The sequence below is a fragment of the Coregonus lavaretus genome (assembly GCF_964263955.1).
Source record: "Coregonus lavaretus genome assembly, contig: HAP1_SCAFFOLD_2430, whole genome shotgun sequence".
In the NCBI taxonomy this organism is placed as follows: Eukaryota; Metazoa; Chordata; class Actinopteri; order Salmoniformes; family Salmonidae; genus Coregonus; species Coregonus lavaretus.
The window spans coordinates 29,762-50,109 of NW_028162918.1; the positions used below are offsets into that span (position 1 = coordinate 29,762).

Below are 20,348 nucleotides of genomic sequence, written 5' to 3' on the forward strand. Positions count from 1 at the left end.
TAATAATTTGATATCAATGAGATGGGCACATGTAGTAGTTAAAGAGAACGTAAATGGGGGGGCGCTGTTGGAAGCCAAGGATGTAGCACGCGTCTCCCTATCGCTCCTGAATTAGTGACCAAATTTATATATTTAACTTTGCAAAATTGCATACATTTCTGTTTGCCCAGGCGTCTGAAGAGACCCATAAACAACTCAGTTCAAGTTTAATAAATTTAAATTCGTAATGACATCAACCCGGCCAAAAACAGAGTCTGCAAGAGCAGGCCGCAGCAAGCCTGCAACTTCTCCCGACTCACCCCCGCCACGAACGCTGCCAATGCCGGCCCCACGGAAACACTGACTGTGGAGATGCTGCAATCCGTGATAGGCACCCTCAAAACCGACATTTTCGGAAAAATTTACTGTCTCTCTACCAATCTCAGGTCAGAGATATCAACGATCAAAGACGAGCTTAAAAAATCTATCGAGAGTATACAGAATAAGCTCGACGCACATGGGGTGACTTTATCGGATTTGGAGCGAGGTGCTACAGACCACAGCACTCGCATTAGCGAGCTAGAGGCTAACGTCGGCTCATTGACAACTAGGGTGGCATTCCTCGATAATAGATGCGAAGATATGGAAAGTAGAATGCGGAGGAACAACATTCGTCTACTGGGAATACCGGAGGGAGTGGAGGGCCCAAGGCCCACGGAGTACATGGCCCAGCTACTTCAGGAGCTGCTCGGGCTAGAGGAGAAGCCATTGCTAGACCGGGCTCACCGCACTCTGCGTAGCCGACCCAGGGATGGAGAACCCCCGCGACCATTTGTCATCAGGGTGCATTTCTTTCACGTCCGCAACGACATACTGAGAAGATCGGGAGAAGCATCCCCTCTTCTACATAAGGGTAAAAGAGTCTCGATATTTGCCGACTACACAACAGCTGTGGCTAAGAGGCGGGCTAGCTTTGGAGCTGTGAAACGCCAACTACACGCCTGCCCGGGCGTGAAGTTCGGCCTCATCTACCCTGCGGTTTTGAGACTGACTTTACTGGACGGCTCCATGCACAGATTCGAGGACCCGGCTATAGCGGCAGATTTCATCAACAAGAACGTGAAAGCGGCTGTTGTACCGCATGGTGTGTAACAAATGGTTGGCTGGCTGGTCTTCCTAGCAGGCTAGTTAGCAGGCCGAATGGGTGACTAACGAAGCCATCTTTGCTGGGTTCATCGACATATGAAGGTCATTCTCTTTTTTATCTCTTTATTTCCAGCCCAGGTTTGCCGCCTCTAATGCCAATATCTGGGGGTCTGCATGGCTGTTTCAGTTTGATCATTTACCATCTGCGTCGAGGTTAAACCTCTCTTAATCGAGGATAGTTTTCCTTAGACTCTGTTGGGGACCATTCTATCCATGTTTGGCTTACTCTAGTTAAATGGTCACTAATCTTAGGTAGCACAGAGTAAGAGTTATCATGCTTAGCTCTAAACTTTCTTTGTATTTAGGGTTTTGCTTGCATCTCATTTGGGGAGATGCTTCGGCAAGGGCGGGTGTGAGGGAAGGGTTTGTTCACTCTCTATTTGTATATAGTTTGTATATGTTTTTTGTGCCTCTTCGCTTGTCTTTGTTTTTTACATTTGCGCTTTTAGGTTCAACTAAGATCTTCAGTTTACATTGTACCTTGTCCTTTACACATCCTCTCTCTCTCTTAAGATATGACTCAGCCTAGTGTAGCCCATACTGCTGGAGGGAATGGCTTTAATTTTCTTACTTGGAACTGCAGGGGCATAAATAACCCAGTTAAACGTAGTAAGGTGCTACACCATCTTCATCATTTGAAAGCTCACATCATCTTTCTCCAAGAAACTCATCTGAAGGTATCACAACACTCAAGTCTTAGGTGCAGATGGGTGGGTCAGGTGTTCCATTCCTCATTTCAGAGTAAGGCGAGAGGGATGGCTATTTTACTTCACAGATCGGTACCTTTTACATGTTCTAAGGTGATCGCAGATCCCCATGGTAGATATATAATTGTCAGTGGTAGGCTGCTCAATACAAAGGTTCTTCTTGTTAATATCTATGCTCCTAATTGGGACAATGGTGATTTTTTTCAAATCGGTTTTCTCTACACTCCCAGATATGTCCACCCATATGTTGATTTTAGGAGGTGACTTTAACTGTTGGTTAGACCCACAATTGGATCGATCCTCCACTAAACCTACCACCTTATCAACCTCAGCTAGAGTTGTTCGAACCTTTATGTCTGAATTCGCAGTCTCAGATCCTTGGAGAATGGTTAATCCAGCTGGGAAAGCATACTCTTTTTTCTCATCGGTTCACCACACTTTTACGCGCATAGACTACTTCCTTGTTGATGACCGGCTCCTCCACTCCATATCTTCATGTTCATATAACCCAATTGTTGTATCTGACCACGCCCCTGTTACTATGGAAGTAGCTTTTCAAAATGTTGACAATCAGCGACCGCCTTGGCGACTAAAAACTCAACTGCTCAGTAATGAACACTTTGTCAATTTTCTTTTGAGTCAAATCGACTTTTTCATGATTACAAATAGAACCCCAAACATCTCTGCGTCTACTCTCTGGGAAACTTTGAAAGCTTATATCAGAGGTGAAATTATCTCCTACACCGCACATGAGAACAAATTGAAAAGGCATAGGTTATCTATGTTAACACGCTGTATTGCCCAATTAGATGACATTTATGCCGTTTCACCATCCCCGGATATTTATAAGGAACGTTTAACTCTGCAAGCAGAATTTGACACACTATTAACAGACCAGGTTACTGAAATGCTTGTCAAGTCTAGGAGCACTTACTATGAACAAGGAGATAAAGCCAGTAAATTATTAGCTCACAAGTTACGTCAACTATCATCATCATCTCAGATTACAAAAATTCGTACATCATCTGGGATATCATTAGATCCTGGGGGGATCAATGAGGAGTTCAAGAGATATTACCAGTCTCTATATACCTCTGAAAGTAAAGCGGATACACTGGAATTGGATGATTTCTTCCACTCACTTTCTGTGCCTTCGGTCGGCCGGGATTTGGTTAAAAAATTAGAGCAGCCGATCACTGTTGAAGAACTGTCTAACGCTGTCAAATCCCTTCAATCTGGGAGAAGCCCAGGGCCTGATGGCTACTCGACAGAGTTTTATAAAAAGTTTATCTCCAAAATAGCCCCTATTCTAATTGAAATGTACAATGATGCATTTGTAAATGGTGCTCTCCCACATACTCTCACTCAAGCAACCATTTGTGTTATTCTTAAAAAAAACAAAGACCCTCTTGACTGTGCATCATACCGTCCAATTAGCCTGCTAAATGTGGACTATAAAATTCTAGCCAAAATTCTGGCAACGCGGCTAGAAACAGTCCTCCCATCAATTATCTCTCCGGATCAAACAGGATTTATAAAAAATAGACACTCATTCTTCAATCTCCGAAGATTATTTAATATTATATACAATCCTTCTGTCGACAATACCTCTGAAGCCATTATATCCCTGGACGCGGAGAAAGCGTTTGATCGGGTGGAATGGAAATACCTTTTTTACACTCTAAATAAATTTGGCTTTGGCTCCAAATTCATGACCTGGATAAAACTTCTGTACTCATCCCCCCAAGCCTCTGTCAGGACTAATAACACTCAATCAGATCGCTTCCCTTTGCAAAGATCGACACGTCAGGGTTGCCCTTTAAGTCCCTTACTGTTTGCCCTCGCCATAGAGCCACTTGCAATAGCACTTCGCTCCAACCCCCTCATCAAAGGCATAGTCAGATACGGACACGAACACAAACTGTCTTTATATGCAGATGATTTATTAATATACACATCCAATCTTTCTGTCTCTGTCCCTGCTGCCCTTGCTACTTTCGCATCCTTCGGTCACTTATCAGGGTATGAACTAAATCTCAGTAAAAGTGAATTGATGCCACTTAACATGGCTGCAAAAAAATCCCCTTTACATAACTTGCCATTTAAAATAGCTCACAGTAGTTTTATTTATCTCGGGGTACATGTCACAATTAGGTTTGAAAACCTTTTTCAAGCCAACTTTGTTCCTCTCTTAACCCGTACTAAGGACGATTTGGAACGGTGGTCTTTGCTACACCTCTCCTTAGTTGCTAGAATTAACTCTATTAAAATGAATACTCTCCCTAAATTCTTATACCTCTATCAGTGCCTTCCAATATTTCTACCCAATACATTTTTCAAAAAGATCGACGGCCTAATTCTACCCTTTATATGGGACAAAAAGCCTCCTAGGATGCGAAAACAGCTCTTGCAGAGGCCCAAACCAGACGGCGGTCTAGCTCTACCAGATTTCAGATTCTATTATTGGGCCGCTAACCTTAGGATCATTCAGTACTGGTTGCAGAGCAGAGTGATATTCCCACCCCCAACTTGGCTGGAGATGGAGGCTGCCTCGTCTACACCGGCATCATTGTCTTCCCTCGCTCACTCCTCTGTTACAGGCCCTTACTCCTCCTTCACCAATAATATATGTGTCAAAACAACATTGAAGATCTGGAATCAATTTAGGCGCCACTTTGGGTTTCAAACAACCTCTTCCTTGGCTCCGGTAGCCTCAAACCCAGCTTTTCCCCCATCTATGATTGATGGTGCTTTCTCAACATGGTCTAATCTCGGTATTAAAAGATTCAGAGATCTGTATACTAACAATACATTTAGTACGTTTCAACAATTATCAGCTAAATTTGGTCTCCCCAGACATCATTTTTTTAGGTTCTTACAAGTCCGGAGTTATGTCCGCAGCATAGATCCAGGATTCCCCAACCTTTCTGGTGGAACACAGTTCGACACATTTCTCACCCCACTTCCTAATCAGAAAGGCACATTGTCAATAATCTATAGTCAAATTTGCTCACTACAAGCCATCTCATTAAACAATATCAAATCCTCTTGGGAGGAGGAACTGGGTGAGGAAATATCTGATGAACTATGGGAAGGGGCACTCAAAAGGGTACATAGCTCTTCTATTTGCGCTCGACACGGCCTCATCCAATGCAAACTCATTCATAGGGCCCACTGGACCAAAGCAAGACTATCAAAAATTTACAAGGATGTGAACCCTAATTGTGTTCGATGTAACCAGTCCCCTGCTAATCATGTGCACATGTTTTGGTGCTGCCCATCTCTTGTTGGTTTCTGGAAAGACATCTTTAACACACTCTCAGAATTAAGCGGCACACAGATCGAGCCAGACCCTCTCATTGCATTATTTGGAGTTTCCTTACCCACAATACAATTGACCAAAATGAATAAGGATGTAATTGCCTTTGTCACGTTGTTAGCGAGACGATTAATTTTACTTAGATGGAAATCCCCTGCAGCCCCTTCTCATGCTCTTTGGATTAAATCTATTTTGAATTGCATAAAGTTGGAGAAAATAAAACAGACACTCAATGGGTCTGTAGACAAATTCTATGCAAAGTGGGCTCCCTTCTTTTCTTATGTTAAAAGAATACATTTCCCTGCAGTTCCAGAGTGATGTGTATTTATATATTGGTGATGTAAGAAGCCTGGTATGTGCATATACGACATCTCGGATGTTAAGGACTGTAATAACTGTGCTAGCTGACCTATAACAACTGGATCAAAACAGATATTTTTCCTTTTTTTTTTTTTTTTTTTTTTGTGTTTTATCTTATTTATGTGTTTAATGTCTATTTTTTCTTTCATGTCTGTCTCTCTATGTTTTGCTGTATCGTTGTCTTCAAATTGTTGTTCCATATTCATACCAAATAACTTTCAAGTGCAATTATTTACTAAATGCTGGTACTGAAAATTCAATAAACAAAGTATTAAAAAAAAAAAAAAAGAGAACGTAAATGTATATGTATATGTGTGTGTATATGTGTACAAATGTGGAGACCTGGATGACAAGACAAATCAACGTAACATGTTCATGTAAGAAATGGTCTGATATCAAACTCTTGGTTCAGACCTTTAGGAGACATGGTGGACAAACGGTGAAACCATAACTAATAATCTATTACTGAGAAGATAATTGTATCTACCTGATTGACGGACTGACTGACTTTAATGTTTTAATGATCCGTTGATTGATTGATGGACTGACTTGATTGATTGTCCCTCAGGGTGACGTCCATAGAGCATGACACTAAGTACAAGCGTACCTGGGGAACAGGTGATAGTGCAGGAGAGGGAGGGGACGGCTCGGTGGTGTCCAGGCAACCCTCAGGCATAGGTTATCTATGTTAACACGCTGTATTGCCCAATTAGATGACATTTATGCCGTTTCACCATCCCCGGATATTTATAAGGAACGTTTAACTCTGCAAGCAGAATTTGACACACTATTAACAGACCAGGTTACTGAAATGCTTGTCAAGTCTAGGAGCACTTACTATGAACAAGGAGATAAAGCCAGTAAATTATTAGCTCACAAGTTACGTCAACTATCATCATCATCTCAGATTACAAAAATTCGTACATCATCTGGGATATCATTAGATCCTGGGGGGATCAATGAGGAGTTCAAGAGATATTACCAGTCTCTATATACCTCTGAAAGTAAAGTGGATACACTGGAATTGGATGATTTCTTCCACTCACTTTCTGTGCCTTCGGTCGGCCGGGATTTGGTTAAAAAATTAGAGCAGCCGATCACTGTTGAAGAACTGTCTAACGCTGTCAAATCCCTTCAATCTGGGAGAAGCCCAGGGCCTGATGGCTACTCGACAGAGTTTTATAAAAAGTTTATCTCCAAAATAGCCCCTATTCTAATTGAAATGTACAATGATGCATTTGTAAATGGTGCTCTCCCACATACTCTCACTCAAGCAACCATTTGTGTTATTCTTAAAAAAAACAAAGACCCTCTTGACTGTGCATCATACCGTCCAATTAGCCTGCTAAATGTGGACTATAAAATTCTAGCCAAAATTCTGGCAACGCGGCTAGAAACAGTCCTCCCATCAATTATCTCTCCGGATCAAACAGGATTTATAAAAAATAGACACTCATTCTTCAATCTCCGAAGATTATTTAATATTATATACAATCCTTCTGTCGACAATACCTCTGAAGCCATTATATCCCTGGACGCGGAGAAAGCGTTTGATCGGGTGGAATGGAAATACCTTTTTTACACTCTAAATAAATTTGGCTTTGGCTCCAAATTCATGACCTGGATAAAACTTCTGTACTCATCCCCCCAAGCCTCTGTCAGGACTAATAACACTCAATCAGATCGCTTCCCTTTGCAAAGATCGACACGTCAGGGTTGCCCTTTAAGTCCCTTACTGTTTGCCCTCGCCATAGAGCCACTTGCAATAGCACTTCGCTCCAACCCCCTCATCAAAGGCATAGTCAGATACGGACACGAACACAAACTGTCTTTATATGCAGATGATTTATTAATATACACATCCAATCTTTCTGTCTCTGTCCCTGCTGCCCTTGCTACTTTCGCATCCTTCGGTCACTTATATGTATATGTATATGTGTGTGTATATGTGTACAAATGTGGAGACCTGGATGACAAGACAAATCAACGTAACATGTTCATGTAAGAAATGGTCTGATATCAAACTCTTGGTTCAGACCTTTAGGAGACATGGTGGACAAACGGTGAAACCATAACTAATAATCTATTACTGAGAAGATAATTGTATCTACCTGATTGACGGACTGACTGACTTTAATGTTTTAATGATCCGTTGATTGATTGATGGACTGACTTGATTGATTGTCCCTCAGGGTGACGTCCATAGAGCATGACACTAAGTACAAGCGTACCTGGGGAACAGGTGATAGTGCAGGAGAGGGAGGGGACGGCTCGGTGGTGTCCAGGCAACCCTCAGGCATCCATAACGGACAAGCCAACCAGCAGCAGCCCATGGGGGCCTCTGGACCCTACATCAAGAGGTGGGTGAAGCCAGTCAACCGTATAATACACATCTAGTCGCTTTCACTCCCTTTCACCTAACCTTTCAATTTGTGCAGATCTGTAAGGTGGAGGCAATATGGTGGAAGCTCCATCACAACATTGCTTCTACTTATCTAGACCCTTCAGATCTGAAAACACTGTAGGGTTAAGGCTATCAAGCAAGGGCAAAAAGTCTCATGATTATGCATTTTGAGACTGTGAGAGTAGTAGATATGTGCAGTCACGTGGCCCCTTATCTCCCCCAGGATTACCAACGATGCTCGGGAGGATGAGATGGAGGAGAATCTGGACCAGGTGGGCAGCATCATAGGGAACCTGAAGAACATGGCCATGGACATGGGCTCTGAGATAGACAAGCAGAACAAACACATCGACCGCATCACAGAAAAGGTGGGTTGTTCTCATGGCTGTGTTCTCATGGCTATGGCTGTGTTCTCATGGCTATGGCTGTGTTATCATGGCTATGGCTGTGTTCTCATGGCTATGGCTGTGTTCTCATGGCTATGGCTGTGTTCTCATGGCTATGGCTGTGTTCTCATGGCTATGGCTGTGTTCTCATGGCTATGGCTGTGTTCTCCATCCATACACTGCCTCACACTCCTTGGGGCTTATGATAGCATGTTGCGGGGCTTATACCACCAGTATGCTCCGGACCAAGGTCTTTGTGACCAGAAGTTCTGCGTATTAAATGACAGAAATTTGCATTGGTCTATGTGTGCAGAGACTGTTTTCTACAGTTTAGTCTTTAATCTTCATACACCTCCGCTACCTTATTCTGCGGTGTGGTACAGTATGTTTGTCTTGTGGACCATGAGGATGCCTACTGTCAAACGGCCTACTGTTTCACCAAGTAACGGAAATGTAGATGTTCATCCACCACTCACCTGGTGTCTGTACTGTCTCTCCCTCTCAGGCGGACATGAACAAAGCACGAATCGATGAAGCCAACCAGCGAGCCAATAAGCTCATCAAGTAGACCTACCTACCTACCTGCTCCAGCTTTCAAATCTTCCACCTTGAAGCTTGCATGTACACACACACACACACACACAAACCTACACATACACACTCCCTATCCTTGAGAACAAAGAAAATCAACCAGGAAAACCCCATTGAATCAGCACCTACCACACGTGCCCTTTTCTGTAATGATATATGTAAATATGCTCATACAACACACACACGCGTGCACACACTCTCTTATTGTGCCTTTTTATGACTAGTTAAAAGTCCTTGCCTGGGTCCCCATCCCAATTATGTGACACAGTGAATCAATTTTCCAGGCGTTCTGAGATCTGTATATTCATAAAGCGTCTGTGTAGGAGTGCTGATGTAAGATGGGAGAACTGATCCTAGATCAGCACTCATACACTGAAATGCTTTATATACATACACACACACACACACACACACACACACACACACACAGGCCCTGATAAGCAGTTGAGGCTGCTGAGGGGAGGACGGCTCATAGTAATGGCTGGAATGGAATAAATGGAATGGTGTCAAATGCATCAAACACGTGGTTGCAATGTGTTTGATGCCATTCCATTCTCACCATTCCAGCCATTATTTTGAGCCGTCCCCTCCTAATATGTGCAGTGTGGCTGCCAGAAATATGACCTGGAACGCCACCAGATTCTCACTGTATGTCACCCCCTGGTGGTCATCTGATGTCACAACAGGCATATGCAGGGCAAAGTTATGAGACAACAGCTCTTCAGATCATGTAATTTGGCTCTTGTAATTATTGTTATTGAATCCAGTTGTTATTGTTTGAAATGATGTGCTTATTTAATTATTCTTATAAAGCAGAAATGACTTGTGAATAAAGCTAGATTTTTTTACATTTTCCCCATGTAATTTAAATGTAATGGTTAATCTATTAAGTACTATGCTGGAAGTCCCAAGGACCTATACCCCTAGAATTGTAGCAATATTTGAACAATCTGATATCTGTTTTACACTTAACAAACTTCTTGAATGGGTTTGTATGGCATATAATCGTGGGCCTGGGGTCCAGCTATAACACGCAGAATGAGGAAAACAAACTATGACATTAGTCATGTTTTCCTTAGATATCTCTGAATACATAAGAGTAACAACTAATCATTAACCAAAGATCTTCCTTAGACTTACCTCTGCTAGCCTGAGTGCCTGTCTGTTTGTGCTATCATGCAAACTCCTTGGCTGGGATTCAAACCGATCGCACATTGTCAGCTATGCACATTTTTAAAGGCAATGTTTCCGCGTTCGCTGCATATGTCGGTTGAATTGGAAATTACCTTTTTAAATGTCAAGTGCACTATAAGGCTGATCTACCGCGGTTCGGATATAATCTCGGCCCTTGTCCATCATTGGCTTGACAATGAATGAGCAATGGAGTTGGCAAGAATACAAACAGATCTGGGACCAGGCTACATCTCTGCCACCAATGGATCAAATGCTGTACTTCACCTCAAAGTTATTGCACTCATTTCTATTTGTACTGCAACGTTTTCACCTGAGAGAGGCCTTACTGCCTGTGTCTTGGAAAGGTTTGAGTGGCTGTGTTGTAACAGCCTGGTCCCAAAAACATATTCTGCCTGTTGGTAATTTAGGCATGGATTCAATCTGTAGCGCCAAAGACCTGCGCTATAGTGAGATACAAATTTAAAGACAATGTTCCCGCGTTCGCTGAGACTGCAATCACGGTAAACACTGCATATGTCGGCTCAATCGGAAATTACTTTTAATTTCAATCTCTCTATAAGGTGGATCTTCCACGCTACGATTGAATATATCCCTTACTCATCCAGAAATGTCCCATCCATTTCTTCCTTACTTTTTATTAAAATATTTGTACGAAAAAAAGATGTAAAAGTTTTATGTTCTTGGTCAGTTATGCTCTTGGTCAGTTATTGAGTTCATAGAGACACAAACGGTGTTATCCAAGGCTGGATATTAACCAAACTGACACTTGGACTACCTAGATTTTCATAATATTAGTAGTTTATGCTAGAGCTACTGCTATGTGTCTAGAGTCTGTTGTAATGTAAATTCAGCAACTGCATCTTTTCAGTTAGAATATGTTAAGGAACACAGCTTGCTCTGTCTGGATGATTGTTTAACATCGTTAAGTGCCTTTTATTTAATCATCAGATATTTGTTTCAATCGTTAATTTTAAATTGTTATATTTGTATAATTCATTAAACTCTTCAGTTAAACCTTGGTGTTGAACTTTTAACGTTGTGCCCTTGAACAAGGCACTTAACACTTATGGCTCCAGGGGCGCTGCACTGCTGCTGACCCTATGCTTCACCCAATGTTTGGGGTGTGTGTGTTGCCAGGGGGGAACATACAATAACTACAAACTATAGGTTTATGAGTTTATTTTCAAGTTCACCTCTCAAAACGTATTAGACATTTTGTGATATTTTACACAGCTAGTAGAGAGTAGAAAATGCTAATACATACCCCCTACACACACAGAGGACTGGGACATAAGGACAGTGGCTAGCTTAGTATGTGGCCACATGTGAGAGGGGGAAAGTGTAACTGCTGGAGGTATACAGGGAGGAACAGTACAGCCTGTCCATTAAAAGGCGATGTGCAGCAGGTTTGGGGTCAATTCCATTTCAATTCAGGAAGAAAACTGAAAATCCAATTTGGAATTTCATTTTTGACCGAATTGAAATGGAATTGACCCCAACCACTGTGTGCCGTGAGCGTTTACACTGCACATGGTGGTTGGGGGTCAAAGGGGGTTTACCTGCCATGATGCAAAGGAAAAACAAACTACGCAGACAGTGTTGCACTGTCAGTAGTCAAATGTATTAGCATATTTACTAGTATCAATGCAGTTCCATGATATACTGTACATGTATTATCTGTATTCTATATATTAGGTATAGACTTGGGTGAATTAAAATAATATTTGAGAATGGATTCCCTTTGAAAATATCTTAAGAATTAACTATGAGGGTCTATTTCAAATGAAATCAATTTTTTCTGGTTTTCCCCGTCATGGCACATCGCTACCGGTCTTCAACATTCATTTTGACACATTCTTCCATTATGCATTTTCATACTGTGTGGGTTTTGGAAAAGCAGTCTAGATTTGATTGACCCACCATTTTGTCCTGGACTTTGACTGACAAAACAAGATATTTTGTCTCATATTATCTACTGGTAATTGAAGGTGTTTTGAATGAAACCAAACAAAGTGTGATAGAAGGAATCAATCATATAACTGTGTAAAGTAAAGGATGACTAAGGTAGGCCAAGTTGGTCTAGGTTGAACGTGTAAGAATATCATTATAGCACCATATTAAACAAAAAAACATGAATCATGCATTTTTCTGATATACTGTATATGAATAGATATGACATTCGAGATTCGAAACACAAGCGTTAAGCATGAGCTATTTCAAGTTCTCAGAGATGGCCACTGTTCTGGTAAAAGTCATGTTTGAAAGTGATTGCGTTGTTTTGTTTAAGGTAATAGCACGTCAATAACATAATCGTCTTTCAATTGTGCTACTTTCATTATCTCAGCTAAAACCGTCTAACTGCCAATTCCAGCAGCATTATTTTACCTTCACAGTGCATAGGACAATTAGTTTGCATACTTGCAGTTGTACTTGCAGTGCATGCAGGTACTGTACTATACAGCACTGTACAATGTCTCACTTTCTTTCAGCCAACACTAGGCCTATCAATTCATTAGTTAAAACAGCATTTACAAAGCTCTTTTAAAAAGCCTAGCTACCCAATCCTGATGATTCTATGATATAAGAGCACCAAATTCAAACAGCACAGTATAACAATTGACAACCATTTTATAGGAATATAAGGCAGATTAATCAACAAAAGTACTCTTACGAGTCATACTGTTTTGTAATACATATCATACAAGCATGCTTTTATCTAAAGCAAAGTTGGGAAACAATTGTAAAAAGGAAAATTATGAATTTTACAAACATTCTTTGGTTGAGTGTGAAAAGAGCATTCCTGTGCTTTTATTTAGCTTTTTTAATTTAGCATATTTAGTCAAAAGGAAAAAGAAAAAGGTGAACCTTTGCGTTGGTACACTGGCTTTAACACAGGCAGCACAGTGTGCAGAGGTTTCAATCTAAACTACAATATCTCATCTATTTCAAAGTAAAAAAGGAAATATTTTAAGATAAAATTATTTCTGATTGTACACTACAACTTCTTCTTCTGCCCAAGACCTGCAATATAGTCAATCAGTCAGTCCATCTGTCCATCCTCACTTTTTCTTGGCAAACCGACTGAAGCCCTTCTTCTCCTTGTCTTTCTTGTCTTTCGCTGGCTCTGGGGTGGTAGAGGAGGAAGGAGGGGGCAGGCTGCGGGCCCGGGCCCCTGCGGACCCTGAGGGTTCTGCCTCTTTCTGTGCCAGGGGCTTCACTGCCTTCTCCATGGCCTGGGTCCAATGCCCCAGCTCCTCCTGAAATAACCATACATTTTGGTTGAATATATTTCAGTGCATTTGGATGTTGGGGTTAAGGTCCCTCCAATATTAACATGCATAATACATTTACAGATGAAATGCATTTACACATACTTCCATGATTTCATTCCAGAGAGAGCAGAACGCTTATATTTCAAATGGTCCAACAGCAATGAGAGCTGTATTTTGATTACTCATTGATTGACTGATATATTATTACATGAATATGTAGAACTGTGTGAAGTCTGATCTTTTGCCACAGTGGTCTTTTGATTGGTCAGACCAGATCCTGTGCCAGTGATTGGGTTGGGGATCTGGGTCGGGCTGCCATGTCTAGACGCAGCCTGTTATCACCAGATGGGATACAGAATGGGTTTGATATTATTTTGTAGGATAATGTAATATTGTATACAGTATGGATATTTTAAATGCATTATAGTGTTGTGGTGTGATTGTTGAACGTATGTTTGGATATTTAATGTATCTTAATGATTATATTCCAAAGTACAGTACTGCTGTAACTCTGTGATAAGAACCTATGACATTATTGTGTGAGAAAACCAAATAAAATACATATCATCAAAAAAAAGAACTGTGTGAAGAACCCACCTCGTCTTTACACTGGAACAGGTACTCACTACCATCACCCAGCCTGGAAGAGAGACAGCCAGAGGAACACAATTCAGTTAGGATTCAAACGAAAAGCGTGGTAAGAGAGTATCAACTACGTACACTAATTCACTAACGTTCCTCACCTCAGTATGAATACGTGCTTCTTCTTCTTGTAGTTGGTTAGGACCTCCCATCTGGCGTTGCCGAGCGACAGAGGGTCCTCTCCGTGGTAGGTGGAGCCGTGGCCGAAGCTCTTGGCGTCCTTATAGACAGACAGCTGACCAGGCTTCAGCACACAGTACAGGTTGTTCCAGGACCTGTGAAATGAGAGGAGCACAGACACACATTTTGATGGAGAAGACCTTAACCAGATACATACGCATCCCAAGCTTACCCAAAACTGTTTGAATTATTTGGAGGTAGTATCATGAACTTGAAATATCCTTTACATCTTACCTACTGTAAGTGGAGTGAGTACCTTCTTTCATTACCCCCAAACTATACAAAATAACTGGCAAAATGTGCTGCCTTAATTCTACACAAATCAACCATTTCAAGCCTAACCGTAGCAACAATAACCATGCTCTGTAAGGTTGTGAGTGTCTCTACCTGTTGGAAGCCTTCTTCCCAGCAGCCTCTAGGTCATGTTTCCGTCCCAGCATGCCCTTCTGCAGCACAGCCTTAGGGCTGAGGGGGTCAGCGGGCAGGGTGGCGGCCCGGGGCTCCCCCTCCCTGGGGGTCTGTCCTGACACAGAGGCATCCAGCAGCTCCAGAGAGCCAGCCTCCTGCAAGCCAGCATCCTGCATCTCAGAGACCATGGGCACCGTAGAGTCACCCGCTGTTCCCTCCAACTGACCCGAACTGGGCTCCACCTCCACTGCTCCAGAGGCAGACTGGGAGGGAGAGATGAAAATTATATATTTACAATCAATTTTAATGTACACATAGGAAATAGATATGGGCCTGGATTCAATCAGATTGAGCATTAACCAGCATTAATCAGCGTTGGCCGACATCCGCATAGCAAATGTTTTGGCGGTGTTGGAGGTGTAACTGCTGTATGAGCTGACATATCAGTGAGCGGCTGCTCGTGTGTCACAAACCACTCCCTTCCTTACTATCCCTACTGCGTTAGAAATTCAAAAACACAGCTAGAAAGTGTTGGCTCTATCTATGTTAGAAATTACCCCTTTCCGTAACACTTTACAATAAGGTTATATTTGTAAAGATTTTATAAAGGGTTTGTAATTACATTATTAACAATGATTTAATCATTTGTAAATGAATTATAAAGCATTAATATATGGGTTATAACAAATTGGTCAAAATAGTGTGATAGCCAGTCAGTGCTTGCCAAAATAGTGAGCCACTATTTACCTCCAGCTATTAACCATTTATAAATGCCCTTACAAATGCATATAATATTGAACCCTTATTTATCATGATGCAACCTTATTTGAAATGGTTATACCTTTAAACAATAGTTATTTTCTCACTATTGGGTGTGATGCATTGTTACTCTGACCCAAGAAGAGAAATTAATGGTGTTCAGACCAACGCTCAACTCCAAAGATGGGTCTTGCCCCACGTTTGAAACCCTGATGATGCATTGTTACACTTATTTTTTCGATGAATGCATCATCTGAAGATCTCAAGCCATATTAATGGTGTGCCTCGCTGGTTTGGGAGAAATTCCTCCGACTTTGTGAGATCTGATCTATGAAACGCGCTTGAAATAAAGACGACCTGGAACGTGGGCAGAATTTTGTGTTGACATTGGCATCATGTGACAGTGCGTCGTGAAGAATCAGGATGGACGTCGTTATGAGAGTCAGATAAAAGAGATTGCGCGAAAGAAACGTTGTTCACAAAATACACATTTTGACAGAGGAGAGAGGGTAACTTCTTTATGCAATTTGTTTCACTTTTGGATATAGAAGTATCTAGCTAACGTTTGCTAGCACCTCTGTCATACCTAGCTAGCTAGAAAACTTTAGCTAGCATTAGGTAAAACCTAAAACGTATTTTTGAATATACGTAGAAATTCTGCTAGACGATTTAGCACAAGATAATATTTGGCTAGCTTGCTAGCTAACATCGACATGACAGAATTTCCATGCAATTTGTTTAGCTAGCTTTTTTGGATTAGCACGCTAGCTAGTTATATAACCTTCGAACTCAGGTACTGTCTCTAGCTAGATAGCTGGTAACACTAGTGGCAAAGACAGTACAGTAACTGTGCTAGTGATTCTAATTTTATGACTAACTTACTAGCTAGTGTATCACACAAAATCGTGATAACTAGCTAACCCCCTTTAATCTGTGGTAGCTAGCTAGCTATTATTATTATTATTATTATTATTATCATTATTATCATTATTATCAGCTAGCAGTGGATAACATAACTAGCTCATCTTAAATGGTATAAATGATGATAGTTATGTGTAGCTAGAGTGTCTATGCTAATTGATTCCCATAAACTCTCAGACTCCAGGATGGGAAAATGCTTAACAAGAAAGAAACCGATGAAGACACAGAAGGGAACCATGAGACACTATGTTGTATTTTAAATAGTTCATCTGTTGTCATGCCCCTACCTTTTTTTAAAGGTATCTGTGACCAACATATGCATATCTGTATTCCCAATCATGTGAAATCCATAGATTAGGGCCTAATTAATTAATTAAAATTGACTGATTTCCTTAGATGAACTGTAACTCAGTAAAATCTTTGAAATTGTTGCATGTTGCGTTTATATTTTTGTTCAGTATAATAACAAATAAAAAGCTGAAATGTCTTTGTGTCAGTAAGTAAGTTCAAGAGTCAAAATTTGCTTAACAAGTCACATAAGTTGTATGGACTCACTCTGTGTGCAATAATAGTGTTTAACATGCTTTTTGAATGACTACCTCATCTCTGTACTCCACATATAAAATTATCTGTAAGGTCCCTCAGTCGAACAGTGAATTTCAAACACAGATTCAACCACAAAGACCAGAGAGGTTTTCCATTGCCTCGCAAAGAAGGGCACCTGTTGGTAGAGGGGAGGAAATAAAAAAAGCAGACATTGAATATCCCTTTGAGCATGTTGAAGTTATTAATTACACTTTGTATTGTGTACCAATACACCCAGTCACTACAAAGATACAGACGTCCTTCCTAACTCAGTTGCCGGAGAGGAAGGAAACCGCTCACGGATTTCACCATGAGGCAAATGGTGACTTTAAAACAGTTACAGAGTTTAATGACTGTGATAGGAGAAAACTGAGGATGGATCAACAACATTATAGTTACTCCACAATACTAACCTAAATAACAGAGTTTAAAAAAAAAAGAAGCCTGTACAGAATACAAATATTTGCAATAAGGCACTAAAGTAAAACTGCAAAACATTTGGTAAAGAAATTAACTTTATGTCCTGAATACAAAGTGTTATGTTTGGGGCAAATCCAACAGAACACATCACGGAGTACCACACTTTATATTTTCAAGCATGGTGGTGGCTGCATCATGTTATGGGTATGCTTGTCATCGGCAAGAACTAGGGAGTTTTTTTAGGACAAAAAGAAAAGGAATAGAGCTTAGTTTAGCACAGACTAAACCAGGTTTAGTCTGCTTTCCAACAGACACTGGGAGACAAATACACCTTTCAGCAGGACAATAACCTAAAACACAAGCCCAAGAGTGTGCAAAGCTGTCATCAAGGCAAAGGGTGGCTATTTGAAGAATCTCAAATCTCAAATATATTTTGATTTGTTTAACCCTTTTTTAAGTTACTACATAATTCCATATGTGTTATTTCATAGTTTTAATGTCTTCACTATTATTCTACAATGTAATTTTTTTTTACAAATAAAGAAAAACTCTTGAATGAGTAGGTGTGTCCAAACTTTTGACAGGTACTGTACATGTGGGTAAATCATTTATAGATTATTTGAGAGTTCAGTCAGAGTTTAGACATACTTATAGGCCATATTGGGTCCTCAGATCCTCAAAAAGTTATACATCTGCAACATTGCGAGCATCCTGACTGGTTGCATCACCGACTGGTATGGCAACTGCTCGGCATCCGACCGCAAGGCGCTACAGAGGGAAGTGCGTACGGCACAGTACATCGCTGGGGCCAATCTTCCTGGCATCCAGGACCTCTATATCAGGCTGTGTCAGAGGAAGGCCCTAAAAATTGTCAAAGACTCCAGCCACCCAAGTCATAGACTGTTCTCTCTGCTACCACACGGCAAGTCTAGGTCTAAAAGGCTCCTTAACAGCTTCTACCCCCAAGCCATAAGACTGCTGAACAGTTAATGAAATGGCTACCCGGACAATTTGCATTAACCCCCTTTTTTACGCTGCTGCTACTCGCTGTTTATTATCTATGCATAGTCACTTTACCCCTACCTACATTTACACATTACCACAATTACCTCGACTAACCCGTACCCCCCGCACATTGACGCGGTACCCTTTCCCCCCTGTATATAGCCTCGTTATTGTTGTTTTATTGTGTTACTTTTTTTTTAAACGTTAGTTTATTTAGCAAATATTTTCTTACTCTGCATTGTTGTTCAAGGGTTTGTAAGTAAGCATTTCATAGTAAGGTCTACACCTGTGGTATTCGGTGTGTGTGACAAATACAATTTGATTTGATTTGACTACATACATGAGAGAAGATTCAACACTTTGTTAAACATGTTCAGTCAATGAATGGTGGATATGAAGACCAAAACACAAACACGGTATTACGGTTACCATTTCACACCAGAGTGTTATACTTGGACTATCACAGAGAAGTGGTAAGTGTGTTGATATAATCTGGTAAGGGGTAACATGTTAGGAATGATGATTGAGGGATGTAGCTCAGTTGGTAGAGCATGGCGTTTGCAACGCCAGGGTTGTGGGTTCGATTCCCACGGGGGGGGGGCAGTATGAAAAAAACTAACAAAAAAAAATAATGTATGCACTCACTAACTGTAAGTCGCTCTGGATAAGAGCGTCTGCTAAATTACTAAAATGTAAATGTAATGAATAATGTCCTGGATGTAAATTTGCCCAGGGCATTAGGGTTTCAAAGGTGTGTCAAGACCCATCATGAAAACCAACCTCTTCTGTTCCTGGGACAGAGTACCAATGCATCACACCCAAATGTGAGAAAAATAACTATTGTTCAACTGTGCAACTCTTGAAAAGAAGGTTGCATGATGATACATAAGGGTTAATCTTATAAGCATGTATACGTGCATTTATAAATAGTTAATAACTGGAGGTAAATATTGGCTCACTATTTGGCAAACACTGACCAGTTATTGCACTATTTTGACCAGTGCGATTTAACCGTTTATTAATGGTTTTCAAATGCGTTTACAAATGATTTTACAAATTGTTAGTAACGTAATTATAACCCCTTTATTAACCCTTTAAAAATTGAACCTTTGAAACAGAGAGCAAAAGATAGGGGAACTCATGGACAGATAGAAAATGATAGGGGAACTCATGGACAGAGAGCAAAAGATCATGGACAGAGAGAAAATGCTAGGGGAACTCATGGACAGAGAGAAAATGCTAGGGGAACTCATGGACAGAGAGAAAAAGATAGGGGAACTCATGGACAGAGAGAAAAAGATAGGGGAACTCATGGACAGAGAGCAGAATGGATATGGTCAGTGAGGGTCATTTCGTCAGTGCACATTAGCTCGGTACTAACCAGTGTCTGCTCCTCGATGGTGTAGAGCTGGGAGGAGTCCTCTGCAAACCCTGTGTCTTCTCTCCTGCTCTCCATCTGTGAACGCTGCTGCTCCGCTGTTACAAACTGCTGCATCTCCTGCTGCTGTTTCCTCAACTCTAACAGCTCCAACTGAGAGAGAGAGAGAGAGAGAGAGAGAGAGAGAGAATGTGAGAACTAACTTTCACCCACAAACAGAGGTAATGGATAGACACACACATACTGTATACTGTACTTGTTTATATGGAAAATGGTGACATCAGAAAAAACTGCCAAATGGGGACGAAGCTTTACACAGATCACAGACACACAAACACACACACACACAAATACACACATAGACAATCCTTTCCACCACATACTGTAGTAAGTCTCTCCAGGGCTGAGAAGCGCTCCTCCCAGGTAGCGGTGGACTTCTCGAAGGCTTCGTGTCTCTTCAGTAGTTTCTCCACCTCGTCTACAGTCTGTCCCAGGTCCTTACTGGCCACGTACGGCTCTTGAGCCACCAGCCACGCCTCCGCCACTGAGGCATCCCGCGCAAACTGGCACACCTCCAACACTGACAAGACAAGACAAATGTGTAAGTATGCTATTTGGACCCAGGTCTGGTG

At 41.2% G+C, this 20,348-nt stretch overlaps 2 protein-coding genes across 2 annotated transcripts in view; one reads left to right on the forward strand and one right to left on the reverse strand.

Moving 5' to 3' along the window:
• LOC311118685 (synaptosomal-associated protein 23-like) overlaps positions 1 to 9,800 on the forward strand; it is a 29,955-nt gene extending 20,155 nt beyond the window's left edge. Inside the window, exons 6-8 of the mRNA XM_084193473.1 lie at positions 7,764 to 7,931; positions 8,199 to 8,343; positions 8,867 to 9,800. Of these exons, the coding sequence (XP_084049599.1) occupies positions 7,764 to 7,931; positions 8,199 to 8,343; positions 8,867 to 8,929 (376 nt within the window). The 3' untranslated portion in view covers positions 8,930 to 9,800. The remainder of the gene's footprint in view (positions 1 to 7,763; positions 7,932 to 8,198; positions 8,344 to 8,866) is intronic.
• A 100-nt stretch (positions 9,801 to 9,900) lies between these two features.
• Positions 9,901 to 20,348, reverse strand: part of LOC311118686 (spectrin beta chain, erythrocytic-like) — a gene marked incomplete at its 5' end in the record, with an annotated part of 40,221 nt that continues 29,773 nt past the window's right edge. The window contains 6 exons of the mRNA XM_084193474.1: positions 9,901 to 13,403; positions 14,016 to 14,058; positions 14,162 to 14,335; positions 14,628 to 14,911; positions 19,720 to 19,869; positions 20,100 to 20,296. Of these exons, the coding sequence (XP_084049600.1) occupies positions 13,206 to 13,403; positions 14,016 to 14,058; positions 14,162 to 14,335; positions 14,628 to 14,911; positions 19,720 to 19,869; positions 20,100 to 20,296 (1,046 nt within the window). The remainder of the gene's footprint in view (positions 13,404 to 14,015; positions 14,059 to 14,161; positions 14,336 to 14,627; positions 14,912 to 19,719; positions 19,870 to 20,099; positions 20,297 to 20,348) is intronic.